Source organism: Nannobrachium achirus (genome assembly GCF_963921795.1).
Source record: "Nannobrachium achirus genome assembly, chromosome: 16".
NCBI lineage: Eukaryota > Metazoa > Chordata > Actinopteri > Myctophiformes > Myctophidae > Nannobrachium > Nannobrachium achirus.
In genome coordinates, this window is record NC_137823.1 from 47208589 (window position 1) to 47233394 (window position 24806).

The 24806-nt window shown below is 42.0% G+C and overlaps 1 protein-coding gene across 1 annotated transcript in view; it reads left to right on the forward strand.

The window, feature by feature from the left end:
- The window catches only part of LOC308301082 (uncharacterized protein), a gene marked incomplete at its 3' end in the record, with an annotated part of 44378 nt that extends 25154 nt beyond the window's left edge, over window positions 1-19224 (forward strand). Inside the window, exons 30-57 of the mRNA XM_080744980.1 lie at window positions 3380-3492; window positions 3849-3875; window positions 4383-4495; window positions 4644-4789; window positions 5359-5506; window positions 5634-5786; window positions 5923-6047; window positions 6145-6230; window positions 6361-6802; window positions 7128-7242; window positions 7332-7478; window positions 7612-7823; window positions 7941-8136; window positions 8249-8428; window positions 8539-8742; window positions 8828-8995; window positions 9099-9304; window positions 9396-9575; window positions 9691-9809; window positions 10056-10260; window positions 10414-10586; window positions 11146-11309; window positions 11399-11508; window positions 11630-11994; window positions 12101-17491; window positions 17609-17717; window positions 17918-18104; window positions 18223-19224. Of these exons, the coding sequence (XP_080601106.1) occupies window positions 3380-3492; window positions 3849-3875; window positions 4383-4495; window positions 4644-4789; window positions 5359-5506; window positions 5634-5786; window positions 5923-6047; window positions 6145-6230; window positions 6361-6802; window positions 7128-7242; window positions 7332-7478; window positions 7612-7823; window positions 7941-8136; window positions 8249-8428; window positions 8539-8742; window positions 8828-8995; window positions 9099-9304; window positions 9396-9575; window positions 9691-9809; window positions 10056-10260; window positions 10414-10586; window positions 11146-11309; window positions 11399-11508; window positions 11630-11994; window positions 12101-17491; window positions 17609-17717; window positions 17918-18104; window positions 18223-19224 (10786 nt within the window). The remainder of the gene's footprint in view (window positions 1-3379; window positions 3493-3848; window positions 3876-4382; window positions 4496-4643; window positions 4790-5358; window positions 5507-5633; window positions 5787-5922; window positions 6048-6144; window positions 6231-6360; window positions 6803-7127; window positions 7243-7331; window positions 7479-7611; window positions 7824-7940; window positions 8137-8248; window positions 8429-8538; window positions 8743-8827; window positions 8996-9098; window positions 9305-9395; window positions 9576-9690; window positions 9810-10055; window positions 10261-10413; window positions 10587-11145; window positions 11310-11398; window positions 11509-11629; window positions 11995-12100; window positions 17492-17608; window positions 17718-17917; window positions 18105-18222) is intronic.
- Between the last annotated feature and the right edge of the window lie 5582 nt (window positions 19225-24806).

Genomic DNA, 24806 nt, shown 5'->3' on the forward strand with positions numbered 1-24806 from the left:
ATTTGACATTAATACCAGCATAAGTAGCCTAATCTGTTGCCTTGTTCTCCTGATTGATACCTGGTCTCTGTCTGGTGATTGCCATCTGGTGGTGAAGGAAAAGACGTGCATCTTATATCAGATGTGTATAATTCCATTACTGTGATCTTGTTGATACCCTTTGCAGGCTTTGCTGTATTTACTTTTGTCTTCTGCCTTGTGTTTTCTAGCCTATCTGCTGTATTGTCAGATGAATTTACCAAGTGGGATCAATAAAGGTCTAAAGCTACAATTTTCAAAATGGTACACCGTACAGTATGAGTAGGCCTATGACTGTCTATATATATTATATATATATATATATATATATATATATATATATATATATATATATATATATATATATATATATATATATATTACCTGACTTTTGAAGATTATCCATTTCTTCAACCTTTAGTCCAGTACTATATTTGAATAGCCCCTTTTCCCATTTTTTGTTATGCTATGTTTATTCCCAGTATATAATAAAGATCGCCTTCTTAAGATTGGTTCCAGCTGTGACAGTCTTCATGCAGACATATTATGTCTGCAGAAATATTATTTCCAAGTGAAAGTCATGGAGCAAGTCCTCTCTCAGTGGTCAATCAGCCTCTGCTCCAGGCTCCGAGTTAGCTGTCCTGGTAAGCATGGAGAGTTTGTAAAGACTTTTACAATCTGCTTTGCCTCCACCCACCAGCAAATTATCATAGGAACACTAGTTAATTTGTTACTGGCTGTAATACAGGAATGATACCTAGACCTACGGTATCTTGGGACTAAAGTTTATAGATATATTTATCCCACTGAAAGCAAAAATAATGACATGTTAAACACAAAGTTTGCATCCCAACATAAGGTATAAAGACGTGTTGTTTAGAGAGTGATCATGAGTTCTATTAAAATATGTATATATAGGCCTACACACACTATATTGTTTCTGCAAACCTGTTGTTTATTTGTAGGTTATACGTTTATGACACAATTTCTTTGTACAAATGGTTGTCACATTTTTCAAGCATTGGGTACCTGATTTATTTCAACAAACCTCTTAAATATAAATTTTAAACTGATTTGGGAATGCCTTGTGGTTGTGACTGCATAATAATTTATACGTAATGATCCAAGAACTTCTATGAAAAAACCCAAAGCTAAATAAAGGAAGGAACATTCAGCCATATATATCAGTCACCTCAAACATTTTTGAAAGAAAGGTGAGTCTGATCAATAAATTATTGCTACATGACACGTGCCATGTCAAAGAACATGTAAAAGAACTCAATGTAAGCACGACCATGTGTACACAAGGATAGAGACTGTAGTCCAATAGTCCTCAGAGGAGAAGTTTGATGATAACAAGCAGACGTAATGTAATTAGGCTACTCCCTATCAATGCTCAGGGACAAAAGCCCCAGTTTCTGGGGTCGCACTGGGTTTTGGCCTTTGGCTTACACAGCATCACTGTTCAGTACTTAATACTGAACAGTGATACAGTACGGTACTTTAATATCATTTGATTGCATAAATTATAAGAGTGGCATATTAGATACATTTTGAGACATAAGGCCCATTCCCACTGGGCCAGATAACAGATAAAAAAAATCTCTTTCTCCAGATATTTTTCCATTCAAAGTGGATGGTAGATACAGATAAAAAAAAATATCTACCACAGATATTTGCCACAGATACTTTTATCTGTGGCAAATATCTTTTTTATCTGTATCTACCATCCACTTTGAATGGAAAAATATCTGGAGAAAGAGATGTTTTTATCTGTTATCTGGCCCAGTGGGAATGTGCCTATACACTCCATGACCTTTTTGAGTTGCCACATTGCAAGCAATGATGATAATCTTGAAACAAATGGACAGAGTTTAATGTAATTACTCCTTATTAATACCAGGGGACAAAAACACCACAGTTTCTGGGTTGTGTCTAATTGTGTCCGATGCAAACTATGGTCTTTATCCGTGCACATGGACCTTCTGTACACCGACTACGTAACATCACTATGTTTTGGCTTTTGGTTTAAACCAACAATATTCAAGTAAAATCATCTTGCTTTGCTCAGTTGGCTAGATTTGAATACAGCTTGAGCAATAAATGTCATGCACCAAAGGATTCTCACAAATGGATGTCAATTTACATTACTGTGTGACAATGCAACTAGTAACTGCAATGTTGTTAACTTGATTATTAAAGGGATGTTTCACTTTAGAATGCCTGTGCACCTCAGGCAATCTTTAAGTTGCTTTATTAAATATTTAGATTTATTTGATCAAATATCTTCCTTTATAAGCCCATTGAACTTCAAACTCCTTGATTGATAGTGTCCTTTCTAATGTGCTAATGGATCGTCATTGTTTTTTTGTTTTTGTGTTCAATATGAGTCACCAGAACCAGGGATGTGTGTTATCAATGTATTTATTTATTTATTTATTTATCAGGGACAATGCACATTGATCAACACGTCAGTTTTCACATCAATGTAAATGGTCCACAGTTAGCCAGAAACAAATTTTCATCTGTAGTCCCTGAGCAGGCTGTAAAAGGTGGTTAAAAAGTGGTTGCTTGGTTTGCTTTAAGCCACTTCACTTTAAGCCAAGGTTGAATTTGAAGGTCAGATAGTTGGTGGTCTGCTTACTTCAGTAGAGAGACAATTACAGTGATGGGGGGCTCTAACAGAGAATACTGCTTTACCAAACACACTCTGTCAGAGTGGTACCTGAGGGGACCTCTGGAAGTCGCCCTTGTTGCACTGTCCCCACTTTCCCTTGGTTCTATGAACTTTGAGTCTATCATATAAGTTCAATGGGTTCATATAGGAGGGGAGTCTGTCTGATAAAATGAATATCAAATATCTGAACTCAATTGACTATGAACAATGGCATGAATCATAATTCTGAACCAACAGGACAGATCCTCTTACTAAAATTGAATAAAGTATTATGTATTATTACATTATGACAGTAGGGCCAAACCAGATTTGTGCAATGTAAGACGAAAGCAGGTCGTGGGCCTTGAAAACCAGTGATAGTTGTGTGCCATAGTATGCTCAACATGACCACTCACAGGCATAGTAATATAACTGATTATGACCCTGTATTGGAATTATTATTTAATGTTAAGATGGCATATAAACTTGGTCCTATCTGTCAGTTGCTGTCACACTGGCACACAATGCTGAACATATGTGCCGCCTTCACCCAAAAACGAAACTTGTGAAACTTTGCCTTTGTCCCTCAAACACGTATGGAGAGGACTTTGGAGCTGGAACAGCTGTACAATGTGTCTGTACAACGACTCCCACCTTCCTCTCATATGGAAAAGCATGGGTATAAAAGAGCTCTGCTGGCACCAGGGCCTCAGTCTCGTCTGAGTACTCGCCAATCCCTAAAGGAGAGAGCTTCAACAAACCCATCATGGGGGACGCAAAGCTCTGTCTGCTGCTTTTAAGCACGCTTGCCTTGGCTTGTAAGTATTTTTGTAATTGCTTCAAACATTGCAGTTAATTATTGAGTAATGTGAAATGTGAAATGTTAGTTTAATTTTGACATTTCATATGAAAACCTTTATCAAATCCACAGGTTCTTTGGAGATAACATTTAGATATGATTGATGTAGATACTGTATACTAATTTGAGTTTTCATACAGTATGAAAAACGAAAATCAACAGATTGTCTTGAGATAACATTTAGATATGATTGATGTAGATATACTGTAGATGATATGTGATATCTCCTTAAAAGAGACATTTATTTAATATAGGTCTACATTTTATTGAGTGGTGCCACATTATTAATTTACATTTCTTGTGTTTTCCTTATAGATGCCCAAGAGGAGGGATCATGCCTGTGTACGTTCCAATATTTATTATTAAAACAAAATCCACATGGATTTCCTCATGTTGTTGACTTAAAGCTGCACTTTGTAACTTTCATGTTCTACCCCAGATTCAAACCCTGGTCTTCTGTGCAAGTGCTGAATATTTCACCACTGAGCTAATAGAGCCTGCCTCATTGCTCAAAGGATACATTTAATTTTGACCTTCCTACATCTTGCCAACCAGCCGTGTCAAACCTAAATATTATATTGTAACAGTTATATTGTAATAACATACGCTGCCATACAGATTTGATGAAATAACATTGTATTCTCAACAAACAGAAAAGGTTACATAGTACAGCTTTATAGGACACCCTAGAACATTAGATGCTACATTGCAAGGGGCTATCCACAAATTAATTCTGATACATTCTGACATCTGCAATCAATTTAACCGGTCACACAACCATATTGAATTGCTGAAAATACTTTCTGTTCTGTCAGTGTGCTAAAGTTTAAAAATGCATTTTTTTAACAGTGAACCAAAGGTACAAGGCCTTCAACAAATATGAATACCTCTATGAAGCTGAATCCTTGAATGCCATCAACGGTGCCTCAAATCTTCGCAATGGACCCAAGGGCTCTTGCAAGGTACATCAACATTACATCAACATCATCATACATCAACATATTTAATGAGGCTCACCAACATTAAATAATACGTACGCATATGTATGCATTTTAGTTTGTGTATATCTTTCATCGTAATATCCTAAAAGCTAAAATGACACCTACACAGGTCGAGATTGAAGTGCCCCAGATGTGCAACTACATCGTCCGCACCACAGGCTGTAGCCTGAGTGAGGTGGTCGACATGGATGCAGAAGGCAATGCTGTGGTGGTCCCTGCACCCAGCTCTGAGGCCTTTGCTGCTGAAATGGAGAAGTAAGTCTGGGCCCTGGGTGCTTTAAGTATTGAAAAATAGCAGATATACAGGGTACAAGCTCACAGCTGGGAGCTTGTAGATGTGCTATTTTTGAAAAATCTATATTTCAAGTTTTTTTTTTTCTTTTTAAACCCACACCATAAAACATTAGTTCCAGGGACTCCCCAGAAGCAAAATTTGAGTTACAAATGTTTGCTTAAAAAATTCAAAGGATTCAAAAGATATTCAAAGATTTTCACACATTTTCACGACTTTTCAAATATAGCAGATCTACAATTTCACAGCACGGCACCGAGTTTGTATATCTGCTATTTTTCAATAGCTAAAGTATAAAATAATTAAGGCCCCTTCACCTTGGGCCCTAGTAACTCAGTCCCACTTTCCCCCCGCTTGTGACGCCCCTGAGCACATCATTTCTTTTATGTGACTGAACACATGATTGTTGTTCAATTAAAATAAGACCTGTGGATTGTGTGGAACAAAACCGTTAAAGCGATGAAATAGTTTTCAAGTTAGACTTGATAGTAAGTCCTCTTGTATGTCCCCCCCCCCCCCCCCCCCCCCTTAGATATCCTCTGAAGGTTGTGGTTGAGGGAGAGTACGATGTCAAACTGTACCCTGAGGAGGATGAGACGACGACCATCTTGAACATCAAGAGAGGAATCATCTCTGCCCTGGCCGTGCCTCTACTGGAGGAGCAAAAGAACAAGAACATGGTACATTAAACTGTTCTTTAATTTATACCTGCAGACATCCGCATGTGTATATATGGTACCAGCATGAAGAAAACATATTTGATTTGATATTTGAGGGGAAAATATAAAAATTATTCTTTAATTTCAGCCCACCATCCATGGTAAATGCAGGACCTCCTACTCTGTCAACGCACGGGAGGACATTGCTACTGACGTCAGCCTCACCAGGGATCTGTCCAAATGTGACAAGTTTGTCCCCATGAGAGACCACACCAGCCCCCTGGCTCTGATCTCTGGCATGGTGAGACATCGAAGCAATGTGGTTGTTTGGTGGTTTGGAAAATGCTATGAAGGCATGCACTGTATATTTCAAACAATACTTCAACCAAACTGTGAGTCTGAGAAATAGGCTAATACAAATGATTGTTTACTTGCAGCACTACCCTCTTGCCCAGCTGGTCAGGAGCTCTCAGACCTGCAACTACAAGTTTGACAATGAGAACATGCACATGATCTCTGGTGCCTGCACTGAGAACCACATCCTGATTCCTTTCTCTCACAAGTAAGTCAACCATGTACATGGTTATCTCACACTATACATGATTTTGGATGTGTATGGATCTTTACACTTAACTTAACTATGTGTTGTCTGCCTATAGGGGTCAGTATGGCGTTACCAATGTTGGCAAGCAGTCTCTGACCTTGCTGGAGGTTTCTGCTTACAACGACAGAGTCTTTGAGTTTGGTAAGGAGCTTTTTGCCATTTGTCATTCTTATGCACAGTATGAATGTATTTTTGTTTTTTGTTGTTTTTTATTTGACTGAAATTGACAATGCCATTTCAAATATTTACTCTCTGATTACTATAGATGCAGCCAATGTCAAGGGTCTGAACATGGAGACTCCTACCGACAAGAATGTTATCCAGGATAAGGATGCTGGTCTGTCTCTCCTGAGAGAACTGGCTAATCTGCCTGAGACCGAGGGAGAGAAGAGGGCCCACCTCTTCCAGATCCTAGTGGATGTGGTCCGTGAATGGAAGATCGAGACCCTGAGCTCTGCCATTCCCGAGGCTCTTGAGGTGTCCCGTTCACTGAGCTACCAGGTTCTGGCCCAGTGCGGTACCCCTGAGTGTAGCAGTGCCATCATGCAGATCCTGAGGACCTACGACAGCTCTGCTGTTGAGGTTGATGCCACCGTGTTTGGTCTGGGACTGGTGTCCAACCCCTCTGCCCTCCTGATCAACGACATGCTGGAGATGGCTCAGTACAAGCCCAGCAAGCCCATCATGTATGCCCTCAGCAATGTTGTCAAGAGGTGAGCATGAGCAACCACATCTTTAACTTACTCTGTTAGTACTAGCTTATTTAGTGTTACCGAGTAGATACTGCCACATATTAATAATATTCAATTCAATGTGTTTTTTTTTTAAATCATAGTGTAATTTTATTGTTTGTAAACCAATAATAAGGTAGAGAAAATAAATGGACACTTATTTTAAAGGTAAAGTAAGTGATAGTTTCATCATGTGTTAAATAGCTGATTAGCTGAATATCTGATGAATTCTGATAGAACACATTGCTGTTCCGCTCAGTAACAGGAGTCTCCTGTCTCATTCAATTCAATGTTATTTCCTTAATAGGTTCTACAAAGCCGAAGGCAAACTGATCCCTGAAATCCATGCTGTTGCTCGTTTCATGGGCTCCCAGCTGGGTGACTGCACTGGTGACAATGACCACACCTTCATGACTCTGAGGGTGAGTGGTGATATCTATCAGATTTATTCTTAATACATTGAAGGATAGTAGATGACAGATCAAACTCATCAATGGTTTCATGACTTTAGGTAATTGGAAACATGGCTGCAGCCATGGGTGCTGCCGGCCCTGCCCTGAGGACTGCTGTGATCGAGTGTGTGAACCAGCCTGCTGCATCCCTTGCTGTTCAGCAAGCTGCCATCCAGGCCTTCAGGCTGACCCCTGTCCCAGAGGAGGCAAGTCAAATTGTTTTCACAGTTACTTTTGTTTATTGACGCTTAGAGGCTTAATCAAATGAACTCATAAAATACACTTCACACTGGGTGAGATTTCCTTCTATTTAATGAAGGATGTATTTCTCTGTCACAGGGCAGAGAGGTTCTCATGCAGGTTCTTCTGGACAGTGCCAGCCCCCTGCAGAAGCGCGTTGCTGCCTACCTGGTGCTGATGAAAGACCCCCAACCAAGCGAACTCGCCCAGCTGGCTGCTGCCCTGCCTAATGAACCTGACCAGCAAGCAAAGAGCTTTGTCATCTCCCACGTTACCAACATCTTGTCTTCAACTGAGCCCAAGACACAGGAGTAAGTAAAGCATTTTAATGTTAAATATGCAGCTTGAGCTGCTAAAATATATGTGGAGAAGAGGATTTAATTCTATTTAATGCTTACCTCTAATTACTACATCTATCTTTCTTATAGGCTGAGACAGAAGATTCTCGATGCCCTGCAGGGTAATGAGATCGGAACTGTCATGGACCCAACCAAGTTCTCCCGCAACTACAAGGCTGGATCTGTGGAAGGCAACATGATCTTTGAGGGTGCCAGCTATCTGCCCAAGGAGGTCATGCTTGAGATGACCCTGAAGGCCTTTGGCTTTGACATTGACATGATGGAGGTAGATAAATCCCAGTATTTCCTTAAGTTGTAAGATATAATAACGAATTGCTCAATTATTCAAACTTAACCGTCAATTGTCACACTAAAAATGAGCATTCCTACATTTCCAGATCGGCATGGAGGGCACCGGACTTGAGCCAACTGTTGAGGCCCTGTTTGGAGAGAATGGATTCTTCCCAGACACAGTGCTGAAGACAATGTACTTTGTCTCTGACAAAATGCCCCAGGAGGTCAGCCTGGTCCTGAAGAACCTGCTCCCCACTCTCAGGAATGACAGACGAAAGAGACAGGTTAGTCACAAGTCACAAAGGTGTTTGGATGTTTGATAATTTACTTATTACTTTGAATTATTTCTACAAAGTATTTATAAGTCATCGTCTAAATATTTTTATATCTTCAGACCACCCAGAACATCATGAGAGAAATCGGACGCAACGTTAACAAACTGGTGACCGAACTGAAAGCCCAGCAGACCCCTGAGGCTATGGTTTACCTGAGACTCCTGGGAAATGAGCTGGGATACCTCAAGACCAGTGACATGGAGGCGATGGCCTACTCTGCTACCATGATGATTGATAACATGCTCAAGATGCTCCCCATGGATGTACGTAAAACAAAATGCTCTAAAGAATCTTGTGATTTGCTTTGGAATTTGGGAAATTTACAACAGCTTATTTATTTTCTAACAGTTGATGAAGGGACTGATGACCAAAGCTGACAATGAAGTCTTCGCTCACTACATCTTCATGGACAATGAGTTCTTCCTGCCCACTGCTACTGGTGTGCCTCTGAGGATTAAACTGTCTGGTACCTTCACTCCTGGTATCAAGGGTGGACTCAACATTGCCCGTGACATGGTAAGAATTTTCTCATTTTCACAAAAATGAAAAATAATGAAATGTATTCCATATGGTATAGCTCTCATAACCCATCGCTGGCTGTCCACCTTTTTTCCTCTAGAGCGAGATTGCCTTCATGCCTTCAGCTGGCATTGAGTTTTCAACTCAGATTGGCTCTTTCATTCCTGAGTACGTCAACTCTGGACTGGAGATGCACACCAACCTCTTCCATCAGAGTGGACTGAGCGCCAAGATCTCCATGGGAAGTGGTGAAATGAAGTTCACCATGCCTGCTCCCAAGACCCCCACCAAGCTCATCAGCATTACGTAAGCCTAAACTGACTATGTCCGCAAATAGTCTATGGAATCTAAGATCTATAAATGCAACAATCCAAACTTTATTTTTTCTTAATGACAGAAACACCTTTGTGGCTGTGAATGGTGCTGAGATTAAAACTATCCCCCCTATGGTGGAGGACAAGGTTGATGTCAGTGAATGCACTCCCTTCTTCGCTGGAATGAAGTACTGCACTTCCCTGATGTACACTGATGCTTACAACTATGAGACCCCCTACTTCCCCTTCACCGGAGACAGCAAGTAAGTGAAACCCCTGCAACTTGTAAAGTGCTAAGACAGCATCTATGAATCGAATGCCTTTTGAATGGTATTGTATTTAAGTCAAATCTAATCGTAAAATGGATCTACCACTCAGGTTGGCTGTGGAGCTCCATCCTACTGGCGAGGTGACTGAATACTCTGCTACCTTCACCTATGAGCTCGTCACAGAGGATGAGAAGGTTGATACCGTGAAAATGGTCCTGGCGGCTGAAGGTAACAAGATTTAGCAAATAATTATTTCAAAGCTAAATAAAAATTGTGATATGGAATTTCTTTGACATTGGAGCTGTCGGTATTGTCACATACATTTATACACATCATATTTGATGGGGTTGAAATGTGGGCCTAAAATGTGATGTTGTTTGTTAGGTACATATACTCTACAAATGTTTTTATGAACATAATTATTATAACTGCATAGTAGTGTAAACAGCTGAATCATATGTGAACTTTTACCAGGTGCTGGTGAGGCCACAGCAACTGTGAAGTACAACAGGAACAAGAATGTCCTCACTACTGACCTCCAGATCCCTGACTACGACCTGGAGGCTGGATTCAGGCTGGGTGTTGTTGACGCCAACACCAAGGGCAATGGAGATTACGCAGTCTCCCTTGACCTTATCAACAAAAATATCCCTCAGCTCTCCCTGGTTGCCCGTGCCAAGTAAGAAATCAATCAAAACCATGAGCTTGATGAAATGAAACAAAATGTATCATGTTCAGAAATGTACATTTGACCTCCAAGAAACAAATATCAGTGTACTGTATCAATGTTTGGTTTGAGACCAGTAACTCATAGCAGGGTTCCCCTTCTTAGGGTGGCAACGATAGAAGAAGCTATGCTGCAGCTCCAGTTGCTGGTTCCCTTGATGAAGGCTGATGCCACCCTCACAGCAAACCTGAAGCGTGGTGAGACGCTGGAATTAGAGCTGGCAAGTGACATCAAGCTCCCAGAGACCACCTCACTGCAGAAGATTGCCTTGAAATATGGTAGGATATGAATACAACATTGCTCGTTGTCATAGAATATCCTCCGTTATGTGCCGCTATGGCACCCAAATAGATTTCCCATTAATCACAGCAGTTAGCTTAGGTACATAGAACTCATACAACGCCACGCCCCTCCCGCTCCCTCAGGTCGGGTGATGCCAACCTCCTGGGTGATGCCAACCTCCTGGACATTCCCAGGACAAATAAGTGAATATGGGGTGACAGGGTGGCCACCCCCTCAATGTGGTAGTCACTCACAGCTCACATCAGAGCTGCCCAAACCACAATCAAAACCCACCTTTTGAGAGCATTCCGTACAGAAATCCCAACCTTCCTTTGTTTACCTATCTTTTAGTTTTTTATCCTTTTTTAATAGTTTTTCCTAATTAAGTAGTTTTTATTTTGTTTTCTTTAAAGCGATGTTGAACGACAAGAAAAAGCACTAAATAAATCATATTATTATTTACCGTACACATATTTTGTATGTACTCACTTCAAGTATTAACTGCAAAATTCATCTTGCATTGTATGTGAAACTGACATAAATAACCTTTTGTAGATAACAGCAAGATTGAGGCTGAGGTCAAGTCTGAGATGAACTCTCAGATCCAGAAACTGCTCCCCAATGCTGAGGCAGTTGAGAGGATTATCAATGAAGTTCTTGATATGCAGGTTGGACAGACTGACATGAAGGTCCGTCAAATCCTCGCCAAGTCTGTGGAGGTAACCGGACATTTACCCAAATAACCCTTTATCCTTCACTTCAACATGAATGGATATGTTTAACAAATTGTACTAATGTGTCATTTTAGGCAACCAACAACTACATGGACAAATATGTTTCTGATATCCCATACATCACTTACATAAGGATACCTGCCATGCCTGAAATTACATTGCCAGAGAAGCTTTTCTTCAATGTGTAAGTTAAAGGTTTTTATATTAATTGCATATTTTAATAGCCAGCCATGAGTTTATGAATGAATATAGCATATGAATAAAGATGTGTTCAGATAATGTCATATATTCAATTATTTTGGCAGTGAGGGCAAGGCTCTTTACAACTTCAACAATGAACGCTTCCTCGTCACCATCCCTCTTGGAGGAAAGTCAACAACAGCTGACCTGAACTTCCCAGCTGCCCTGGCCACCCCAAGCCTGTCACTGCCCCAGTTTGGTCTGGAGGTTGCCTCCATGGAAATTCCCCTCCCAGAGCTGGTTGTCCCTGAGACCATTTCTGTTCCTCTCTTTGGAAAGGCTGAGGTTTCAGCTAAAGCAAGCACCAACCTGTACGAATTAGAGGTCTCTGCAGCTCTGGGCAAAGACGCTGCTGATACACCAAGCTACTCAGCCAAGTTTGAAATGGAAGGAACTTCCCCAGTAGACATCTTGTCCCTCAAGATGGAAGGTAAAATGTTCTTCATGTAATTATTAAATTCAGTCATAAAAGATAACCTAAAGTTTGATTTTCAAGTGTTTTGAAACTCACAAACGCACTGTATTCTCTGTTTCAGGCTCTGGGTTGTTGGTTGGCACTCCATCTGATTCTCTCAAGGCCCACATGAAAGCTGCTGTGAGCCATAAACTTCTTGAAGCCAGTGTGAGCATCATGGAAGTTGGAACCTTCGCTGACACAATCAGTGTCAAGTCCAGCAGCAAGATCGAAGCAACAAGTCCTCTTGGCCTGCTTATTGAGCTAGAACACACTGGCACAGTTGGCTTCAATGCTGAAGAGCTTTCTGCTGACAGCAACCTTGAGGGATCCATCAAAGCTGGACCCATCTATGGCAACACCATTTCTACGCAAGCTTTCAGCATCTTCCCATTCAGACCAGAAGCAAAGATTGACTCCTCTCTGAAGATTGATACCACCATTCTTAAGGCTCAGAACACCATTGCAGCCACATTTGTCAATGGTGAGCTCAGTGTTGTGTCAAACACTAATGCTTTTGAGGACATCCTGACCCAAGCTGCAGAGCTTTCCTTCAAGGAAAACAAACTGGCCCTGACATGCGATACAAATGCTATTGTACTTGGCATGAAGGTACGCAACCAGGCTGAAGCCTCCGCTGGTGCCGATGAAGTCATCATCAAGATGGAGACCAATGCTGACCACTCTGAAAACCGCATCTACTCCTTGCTTACTGCCACTCTTGATGTAAATGGCCTAGTTCTAAGCAGTGATGCTGCTGTGAAGCTCCTTGAGAACGAGGTTGTTCAGAAAACTACTCTGAAAATTGCCAAGGAAGGTTTGGCTGAGCTGTCCATTATCAACAAGGCTGAAGTGCGTGACATCAAGCTTGATAATGCCAACACTCTGACCATCACTCTCTCTAGCCTTGACTTTGACACCAAGGCTGAGGCCATCGTCAGTGAGTATGCCACTTATACTCATGACATCACCATTGCCCTGAAGCCCTACACCGCTTTGGCAAATGTGAATAACAACCTGAAACTGCTGGCAGCCAATATCATCAATGAGGCTCAGTTGAAGGCAGAGCTTTACAAGATGGATCTGACTGGAAGCCTGAAAGCCACCTATGGTGAAGAGGAGATCAAGCATACTTATGAGATCAATTTTGCTGACGTGACTGCCAATGCTAAGTGCAGCACTACTGGAAAGGTCTTTGGAGCCAACATGAACCAGAACACCGAACTTGAAGTTGTTGGTGTTGCTGCCAGGATCACCAATGATGCCCGCTTCAACTCTCAGCCCCTGCGCTACGATCACACCATCCGCACTAGCATAATTCCTTTCGACTTCAACCTTGATGCCATGTTCAATGCTGATGGTGACCTGACCCTGTATGGCAAGCAGAGTGGACAACTCTATGGCAAGTTCCTTCTTAGGGCACAGCCCCTGGCTCTAGCCACCTCAAATGAATTGAGAGCCTCAGTGACCCAGCAGCTGAACAATGGATTCTCCCTTGAGACCACTGTTGACAACAAGGTGGATGCATTGCTGACTCCTCAGGAACAGAAGGCCACACTGATTCTGAAATCTAAGATGAACAACCATGCCTTTAACCAGGAAATCAATGCCTACAACAATGCAGAGAGGCTTGGACTGGAGATGTCCAACACCCTCCTTACTAGCCTTCTCAACACAGAATCCAGTGAAAACCAGGAGTTTTCCATCTCTGGCTTCGTTAAATATGATAAGAGCACTGAGAGCCATATGATTATGTTGCCTTTCATTGAGAATTTCCCAGCCCTCCTTGAAGACATCAAGGTCATTGTTGTGAGCATGGCAGAAGCACTGCAAAACTACATCAACAATGAAGACATAAAGGCTAAGATTGAGGCTATTCCTCAGTATGTGAGTGACTTTGTTTCCCAACTGAATATTGAAGGCAAAGCAGCGCAGCTCAAGCAGACCCTGATTGATTTCACCCAGGAATATGTTATCACCATTGAAGAACTGGAGGCCTCCCTGATCAACCTGAAGGTAGTTCTTGAGAAATTCCTGACTGAAATTGCTTCCCGCATGCAGGACATTATTTCTGCTACCAAGGAAATGATTGCAAGTGGAACCTTCTCTGAGACTGTCATCAAGAGACTGAACCAGGAGCTGAATACCTTCCTTGACGAGTATAATATCAGGGATATGATTGTTGCCATTGTTGATGCCATTGAAGAGGTCATCAAACAGATTGACTTGCAGAAGCTAAGTGAAAGTAGCCTTTCCTTCCTCCGTGATCTGGATGTTCAGTTCGATGTTAAGGCTAAGCTAGAAATGGTTGTCAGCAAGTTGAAGGAGTTCATTGCCAGCTTTGACATTACTGAGTTTGCCGAACAGCTGAAAACGTACATTTCATCCCTCAACCTGGATGCCTACATTCAAGAACTGATGGCACAGTTTCCAACAAACCTCTTTGGTACAGCAGTTGAAACTCTCAAAGAATTTTTCCAACAGTTTGACATCCTTGGAAAGGTCAACACACTCATTGCTAAACTCAGAGAGTTGATTGTCAAGTTTGAAGTTGACCAGAAGGTTGAGGCCATCTTGGAAAAGGTTGTGGAGCTCATCAAGCAGTTCAAGATTGATGAAACTGTCCAAGTTCTAGCTGACAACCTGAAGGCCATTGACATGCCAGGCAAGATCATGCAGGTACTGGAAAATGCCATCAACTATCTGAAGGCCACAGAAATTAAACAAGTGATTGAGCAAATGAATGTCTACCTTGACACCATTGTACAGCAGCTTAAATCTTTCAACTACAATGCTTTTGCTGCTGATTTCAACCAGATGATTTCTGCTTATTCCGCTCAAGTAAATGAGCTGATCAAGGCACTCGAAATCCCCCAGAAACTTGAAGCCATCAGAGAGTTTGTCAACTTTGCTCTGTCTACTGTCATGAACTACCTGGAGCAGCTGAACATGAACTACCTGCCTGTGATCTCACTCCCTGAGATCACCCTTCCAGAGATTTCATTCCCTGTCATCCCTGCAGTTCCCGTTGAGAAGCTCATTGAGACTCTCCAGATCCCTGAGTTCAAGTTGCCAAACATCCCTACTGAGATCATGGTGCCAGGATTTGGAAAACTCTATGGTGAGATGAGAGTCAACTCCCCCATCTACACTATCAGAAATGCTGCTGAGCTGCAGAGTTCTGTTGATGGTGAAAATGCTCCTCAGGTGACAGCATTCGTGACCTCCCAGGCAACATCTCCCAGCTTTGAGATCCTCAATTTCAACCTGGATTCTACAGCCCGCATTGCTGTCCCAGAGGCACGCCGTGTGATTGTTGCTGAGACCCTTAAGTTTACTCACTCGGCTCTTGAGCTTGAGCACCAGGCATCTGTAACCCTTCAAGACCTCTCGGCCCAGGCCTCAGCTAAGACCACATTGAAGGCCACCACTTCACCTTACACTGCCGAGCTTGTGAATGAAGCCTTCTTTGCCACTGCAGGTGGTTTGTCTGGCACTATTGACACCACATACACTCACATGCTTTACCTTCCAATCATTGGCATCACCAGTGAAACGTCCCTGACCCAAAAGGCTGTTGCACGCCAGGAGGGAACCACCATTACCCTGACTGTTGGAAATGAGGGCACTGCCAAGTTCAACTCTCATGATGGAGTCCACAAGAGTGACCTGCTCTTCACCATCAATCCCAACACTGCCAAGCTGACATTCACTAGCGATACAGACACAGCTCTTCTGAAGATGAAACAGACCCTGAACGCTGATTCTGTCACCCTCAGCTACTTCAAGTTTGATGCCCGCTCTGAGGCAGAGGGCCCAGCTGTCAAGAACAGCCTTCTGGTAGCATCTGGAAATGTCAACCTTTATGATATGAAGATTGAGCTGAAGGCAACCCATGACACAGAGCTGGTTGGCACACTCAGTGGAGTTCTGTCTAATGCACTCAACATTGTCATCCGTCCCGTTGAGGTTGTCTTTGATTTCCAAAACAAGGGAAACACCGTTGTGGGATTCACTGATGCTCTGACAGCCAAAATTGATCTCCAGAATGATTACTTAGCTATCTTCAAACCTGACACCCAAAAGGTCAACACTGTTGCTCTGGCACGTCTCAATCAGTACAAACTGTCCTACAATGTCACAGTGAACAACAATGATAAGGAGTTTGGCATCTTTGCTGATTTAGATGGTGAGACAAATCTTGACTTCCTGGCAACCCCCCTCAGCATCCCTGAGCTTAATCTGCCATTTGTTGACTTACGCACACCAGCCATCAGTGATATAAACTTGTATGAGCTTACTGGTCTGAAGAACATCTTGACTACCACAGAGCAGAATGTTGATGTTGCCACCAAGATTGTGTATCAGAAGAGCAAGTATGCCCCTCTTGTTGATGTAATGGGTCTGATCCAGATTCCCTCTGTGGGTAACCTGATCACAGAGCTGTCCTTTAAGTCTGGTATTATCAACCTGAAACTTAACGCTGGACTCTACAATGAGGAGGATCTTGTGTTCCGTCTGGGAGCAACAACCGCCTCTGTGTTTGAGAGCCTGAAGGCTAAGCTTGATGGTACCACCAGCCTGACCACCAGAAGAGGAATCAAGCTGGCCAACTCCCTTTCTCTTGAGAACCCCCATATTGAGGGTACCCATGACAGCACCATCAGTGTGAATCCTGAGACCTTGGAAGCTGCTGTCTCTGTAGCTACTGTTGGTAAGATTGCCCTGCCCATCCTCAACCTGGAAGCAAGCCAGAACCTGGTTGCAGACACCAAGACCAAGGCAAATGCTGTCTCCACCTTGAAGCTGAAGGGTGATTTCAGTTTGCCCATTGTCAAGGCTGTTGGAAAGGCAGAGGCAGACCACAGTCTGAAGCTGGAGGCAACATTTGAGGATGCATCTGTGGAGATGACCACCATGGTAAATATTGAGGGCACAGTGTTTGAAGAATATCCACTTTTGGTAGCTCTTAACAATGAGGCTAATCTGTACCTGAACGCTGATGGCCTGCGCTCCACAATTAAGGTTCTTGGTAACACTAGATTCAACCAGGGTGACATCAAGCTCATGGAGATTGATCTGGATGAAAGCCTGGCTATTGAGGCCTCTCTTAGCCGTGTTTATGCAGTTCTGAAGATTGCCAGCAACAACGAGGCCAATGTCATGGACTTCAACACTAAGGGAAAGCATATTGTCCAGGCTACGGTTGACCTTGCACCTACCTCTTCCTTGACCGCTGATATTGAGATTGATATGTCTCAGCCAAGCAGCGTGGGTGAACTCACCATCTTTGAGAAGACTATTGTCGAGTTGACAGCCCCAAAGCAGAAGATCAGTGCCAGTGCCAAGATTGTCTCTCCAGTGTACACCACAAGCCTAGCAGCTGAGTTGGAGGGAGATGCCCCTGTCTTCAAAGTGACATTCAAGTCCACTGCTACCTCAGTCTTTGTCATCTTGGATTATGATCTGGATTGTGAGTGCCTCTTTTGTCTTCATGAAACTACGTTTTATTGTACTATATACAGTATACATATTATTTAGTATTTATTTAAAATGTAATTGTTCATTTTAAAACCTTTTGCTTTTATAGCTGCCATCACCGTAAACTCTGATGATGGCTTGACCCTGACTGCCAAGGCTGTGTTGACCCACGCTGACCTGACCATGGACATTCAGCATGTTCTGTCCTACGCTCTGAGGTACCCACTTTTGTCTGATGAATTGTGTCTGATTTAGAAGAAGTTGACAATTGTAGTTGTTCCTAGACAATTCAAACACTCACTTTTTGTTTCTCTCGGGGTAAATATTCCATGCTTGTTTTTATTTAAGTATTTTACTTTCATTATAGTTATCTTGTCCTTTACTATATGAAGTTTATAATGCCCATTTCTCTATTCAGTGACTCCCGCCTCACCTTGAACATGGACATCACCAGCCCCACCTTCACGGATGCAAGCCTCCGCTATGCTGCACTTACAGATGGCTTAAGTGCCTCTGTCTCCACCCCATCAACTGGCTTCCTTGGTCTTCAGTTCCAGGGCCGGGTGCCATCTCAGATGAATGCCAGGCTTTATGGTCGTTATGCTGTAAGTATTTCACATTTATATTATCAAACAACATTATGATTGAATCGCTTACCTCTACACATTAAGATTGTAAGTCAATGAGAATGCATTCAATTTGTTGTTCTGTTCTTTTTGCCAGTCTGCCCCTGAGGAAGATGTGGACATCTTCATCATTAGAGCTTCTGCAAAGGAGGGCGATAAGATGAATCTGAAGGTTGCCTTCAACATGGAGGCCCCTGAAATCATGATCACTGGACTGAAGGAGAGGCTCCCTGCCATCGTCTCTACCCTGAACGACTTTGGTGAGAAGTATCAGCTTATTGGACACGTCACCGGACTGAAGAGTGCCATCGTCAATCTGGTTGAGGAGACTTACACCACCGTCAACAACCAGGCCCCAGAGCTCAGCCAGCTGTCCATTCTCTTCAGAAACACAGTTGTTCAGTACCAGAAGATTGTCCAGGTCTTCCTGGATACTGCTGTCAAGTTCCTGAGGGAAACCCAGTTCAAGCTGCCTGGCTCTGATGAGATGACCACTCTCCCTGAGGTCCTCAAGAAGCTGACCGGCACCGTTGCCACTGTACTGGAGAAGGCCATCGAGATGATGCTTGTTAATGCTGAGCTCATGTTCAACACCATGGTCGACATGTTGAGCAACATTCAGGTCACCATGCCCATCGGTGATGTCATGTCCGGAGCCCAGATGATCGATCAGCTTAGAGATACCGTGAAGGCCCTCCTTAACCAGGTTGTGGATCTGGTTAGGAACATGGAGAGCCTGGACATGATCTTGGAGAAGCTGGGCGAGACCCTGAAGGTCATCGTTGACAAAGCTCAGGAGTTTGTTGATAACAGCCTGAAGTCTGATATCCTTGATGCCGTTGCCATCTACATCAATGCTTTCTATGGCAACCTTGTCAGTGTGTTGAAGAAGGTCATGGATCAGGCCTACACCATTGTGGATATGGAGTATTTGAATGGCACCATTGATTACCTCATGGAGGTTTTCAGATCTGTGGTGGGCCTGTTGAGCAACACCGTTTCTGAATTCATGCAGAAGGCTCCCGCTGAGTTCCAGGAGTACGTGAAAGTTGAGGGAGGAAGGCTTGAGATCGACCTTCCATTCTACCTCCGCCAGTGAGCGAGTGTCAAGGACTAAAACACAACCTTCCTACAGCAATTTTGGACATTCAGCTATATTTATAAAACAGATTTTCAAATATCATTCCAACAGTACTATTGCTTAGTATATAAAGTATAACAATATTTTGAAACTCTCCCACTCTCCTACCTGTCTACAATATCAGTATGAAATAAAAATCTGTTTACTATTTAATTTCGTATGGCTCTTTTATTATCATCCAAAGGTCTTCAGTAATTTGCCCATGTTTCACTATGTGCAGACAGGTTCCACTTTCTCTACCTCTGCCAACACTATGCCTGGTTAGACACTGTTACAGTATAAGGATGAGAGCACGTCCTTTCCAGGTTTAACCTGTAATATGTATCTATCATATTTATAATGATAATTCCCTAACATTACTTGCACATTTTTTTATTTCAGTGCTTAACATGATGGTTTGTGGCACAATATGTAAACATTGCACTGTTTTCAGTAGGCTATTTTGCACAATTGTGTGCAGGATCACCCACCTACCCATTGTTGATATTAATTAAAGATTAATCCAGTTCACCCATTTTCAAACCGTCTTCATACCATATAATTGGTAGCCTACATACTTATGTATAGCTCATTAGTATAGCTAATATGCTATTTCCCTGTAGAGCACACATAATTCAGACTATTTGAATTCAACTGTCCTTCCAGATACAGCCCTCACAGTCCCATTGTCATTCACAGTCAAATCTTGGAAAGTTTAACAAACTCATGAGGGAACTAGAAAAGTTTGCTCCTCTGAGCAGTGAGCACAGGTCTCCGCCAGGGCCAGCACAAAATCAGACTTCTACATGGTGATCTGATGACCCCAGAGATAATGTGTACCGATTTGTGTGAGTTTTGCACAAAAACTGATTGATTGATTGATTGATTGATTGATTGATTGATTGAATAGTTTAATAACAGTTTGCAAAAAAAGCCCATGGTACAGACACATACAGGGGCCTTTTCCATCGGCAAAGAACCGGTTCTGGTTCTTTCTACCGCCTATGGGATGAACCAGAGGTGTGCTTTTCCACCGAGAACCGGAGTTGGTTCCGAACCGTAAAAGTTGGTTCGGAACCGGAACCACAAAATCCTTGGTTTTTCCAGTGAACCAACATCTGAACTGGGGGACAATGGCTCTGGTTTAATCTGGTGGAAACGCAAGCCGGTTCGCAAGAACGAACCAAGGTTCCAAGAAAGTTGAACCGGCACTGGTTCTGGAACCACGGTTCTTGGTGGAAAAGGCCCCACAGAGGATGCTAATAGGATAACCCACGAAAGCCTGTGGCTTGTTTCCATTGGGGTTCTGTGTATTCAATTCAGTGAAACATTTAAAGACAAACAATAATGTACGTCCTTCCAGATACAGCCCTCACAGTCTCATTGTCATTCACAGTCACATCTTGGAAAGTTTAACAAACTCAAGTAGAATATTAATTAATGAATACATTTTCCCCATTGACTTGAAAGGGGACCACCGACCACGGCAACCACACTTGCAATGTCCAATTGCATCCTTCTAGTTAAAAACATTATAACCATATTTTAAGCCAGAAAATAATTATGGTGTGAAAAGGGTATGAATGCAATAGCATTACGTAGGCTAAAACTAAACATCTATCTGTTTGTTTTCAATGAAAGTATACATTCGGGTGCAGAATAAAATGTTCTAATGGATGGATGGTTTTAAACAATAAACCCCAAACCAGGTGTCTGTCCGTCCGACCGTCCGTCCGTCCGCCGTCCGTCTGTTACCATGCAGCTAATCTCTGGCACCGTTGGCCCGGTCGCTGCCAAACTGTGCACACACACTCCCTTGATGCCCATTCAGAACATCTGCCGCATTTCTCACATGGGCCTGTTCTAGCGCCACCATAAGGCTGATTTTTGCTAAATACAATTTTTGGACATGCTGTACTCCTAAAGATTTTGTCCAAGAATCACACAAATCGGTAGACAGTATCTCTACAGTCATGTGATCAACATGAATCTGTCAGATGTTCCATATTCCATCATGATTGTCTAAGATTGGCTTCCAAAGTTTGCAGGATTGGTACGTTTTGAACAAAATGCCTCAAATCATGGACAAAGCGTGCAATATTGATGAAATTGTGCACATTCCCACAAGGCAGAGGAAGAAATGCCACTTCAATCTGTTCAAATCAGTCTCATGATGGTGCTATAACAGGTTAGATTAGTTTTTTAACCTATAACTTCATCGATGAGTCTAAAACTATTTATGCACACTCCCTAGAGTCCAAGGAAAAACCTTTGCCCTGCATTTTTCACATGTGCCTTTTATAGCGCCACCAGGAGGCCGACTTAAGTAAAACACATTCTTTAATATTTCTCCTTCAGATTTTATCCATAACGCAAATCGGTACACAGTATCTCTGTCATGCAAGCATGTGATCAAGACAGATCTGTCCGAAATGTATTGTCTATTTCATCCTAATTGGCTAACATTGGCTCCCAACTATTGCAGGATTGGTCCTTTTGGAACAAAATGCCTCAAAACACATGCGATTTCCATGACATTTTGCAGGCACATTCCCACTAGGTCAAGGAATAACCAATAGCATTTATTGACCCACCCAGTGACGGATCAACCCTCTCCAGGGCCCTGGCGCTTCACCAAATCCAAAGGTCCCCCCACATAATTTGTCTCTTCTCTGCGTGGCACACGTATCCGTCCCCCCGTGCAGAAGAGATTTTTGTTTTGTTTTGTTAGGCTAATTGCGACCCAAATTCGCATTTAGTATGAAAACCTGCAGATCATGTCTGTCCTTCACGCCTTTTGTCACACCTCATGTCACGCTCCATATAAGATCCCTGATGTCATCAATATTAAACCCATATCTGGGAATGCCCATATATGGACATATTGTGTCTCATGATAACCAGTGTGGTTGTCGCAACACGAGTCACACTTGCAAATGAATTCCGTCCGTTTCCGTCCTCAAATCATGAACGTAGCATCTGATTGCTGTGAAACTTTGCATGCACATTCCCACTAGCCTTGGCCCAAGATATATTATTAACAAGGTATGGTCGCCAAAATGGCCGGGCATGCGCCATTGGCGCTCATGGGAGCCAAAACTGGAACCGGAAGTTGTGTGAACTGGCACTGCATTGGAGTCCATGTCAGAAGGATGGCAGCCAGCTGGACCATGCTTGTGAATAAATAATTTCTGAACGATTGTGTCCTTTGTCAGTTAATCGGTCCAGGAATATAAAAAAATGCATATCACAGGTTGTTTTCCAATCAATAGTTGTTTTATGTGCACACTGTCACTGTATAATTGTATTGAGGCATTTAAACAGTGCCATGTATAATTTCTGGTAGTGTTGCCAGGTTCTGAGAAATAAGCAACCATGCCTAGGAAAACAGGCCCAAAAGAACCAACAAGGGCCAGGCACTAGGCTATTTATGAGCACTTACTGCATGTATTGAAAATAACCATCAACAACCTCACAACACATCGCAATGTGACCGATTTGTATACATTTGATAACTTGTCAAATGCCACATTCTGCATAATGAGCACTTTCTACTTTTGGTACTTTAATTATATTTTGATACCAGTACTTTAATTTTTAATTCCTGAGTCTAACTTTATTATTTTTAAATTGCAGCAGTGATTGATTGATTACTTACAGTTTGCAGAGACAAAGGTACAGAGAAGTAGGCTACAGTACAGTACATTGGTACAACCACCACTGAGAACCACTGGTTAAAACACTGAAAAGCCTTGTTACTGATATCCTATGTAAAGCAGCCTACTGTGCCCCATCCGTCGGGCTTTCAATGTTATATGAGATAATAAAATGGTTCCTGTGTAAATAAGCTGAAAAGCTCACTAGGATCTCCTTTTAGTTGACCTTGCACCAAGTAGGCTACTGTCATGAAACTGTACGTTTTCCAGGCTTCTAATACATTCTTCAATCAATAAAATTAGGTAAGCAACTTGTTCACTTAAGAACAGGGGTGTTCAATGTGTTCAGGCCAGGGACCTGTCAATAATAATGTCAATTGCACAGCACAGTAATCAAAAAAGCTATTCAAAATGGACAGAACCATGTTTTATTTTTTAACATAAATATGGAAAATGTTTTAAAAATATTTGAAGACAAATGGACTTGGGGGGGAAAAAGAGAAAAAGAAATGTATTTATTTATTTAGGCTATTCATTTCCATGAATCAAGCAATAATTTTGTGGACCCCCTGCAGTACCTCCGCGTATTGCGTGATAGTGAAAATGACGTAGATGTCCGTACCTTCTTTATTTACCTTGCCTTGGCCCAGGAAGAAATGCCACCCCTTTCACATTAGCCTATTATAATTCCACCAGGAGGCCAGTTTTTGTAAAACATTTTTAGGCTATTATTCCAAACACTGTCCAAATATCACGCAAATCTGTACACATTATACAGTACACTCAGTACACTCATATCTTATCTACAAGCTCACTTAGCTCGTTGATCAGCTATTTTCACTTTTACAGTTTGTGTATGAAAAGGAGTTTTCCGATCTGATTATGTCTGTGTTGTGTCACTGCTAATCTCTCAGAGACAGACCGAGATTGTGTCACTGCAACCCTCAAAGTTCACAATGACATCACTTCGGCTTTAAATTAAAAGATATTTTGAGCAGCAGTCTTAAAGCTCATTACAGTAAGGTCAGGACAGTAAGGATCGTACTTGGTTACTGTGTACCTAATATTTATTTTGTCCTGCAAAATGCAGGCTTTGTTGAAGACGTGTATGCTATGTATACTGTGTATGTATACTGTGTATATCTTTGTTGATTATTAATGGAACTTCATGTGTGATGTCTTAATCCTGATGTATCTATTCTACACTACTATTGCCCTGTATCTGTATCTGAATTTCCCTCATGGGATGTCTTATCTTATCTTGAAAGCCTTTGACACTGTTGATCACTCTATCTTTGTTGGCTGGCTGCATGTCTCTGGTCACTGTACCTCATGGTGTGCACCTCAGGGCTTGATCCTACTACACAATAGATATGTAAGAGGTACAACTTTAAAAACAGGGTGTTGTGGTTTTTCCCCCCCTAAAACATGATCATCAGATATTATGATTATACTTAGAGGAGGATTTTTTTCCCCCACAAATAACGTGAGTCCCCAATGAATGAAGTGGCACAATTAACCTCAAATTCAGTTATTTTATGCATATTTTCTCCACCTCTAAATGTTTTTCAAATTAATCAAAGTGTAGATCTGGCTATTCGATCTCAATCCACGCCCATCCATCTATGTGTGATATATGACATACATATAGACACATATCGTTTTCTTGTCTGCTACTACCTCCTTACATTGTACTTTCAACCTGCTGTCCTCATTTTGGGCATGTCAATTTATTGCTAGATTGTATTGTTTAAATTATTTAATTATCTACAAGCTGAATGCATTGTGCTGTGACATGTTGTGAGCTTGTAGATTTAACATTTTCACATTTTTTTGCCAGACCCATGAAATGGGTAGGCCTACATAAGCAAATGTCGGTCTGTCCCTTTTCTATATAAAGGGTAT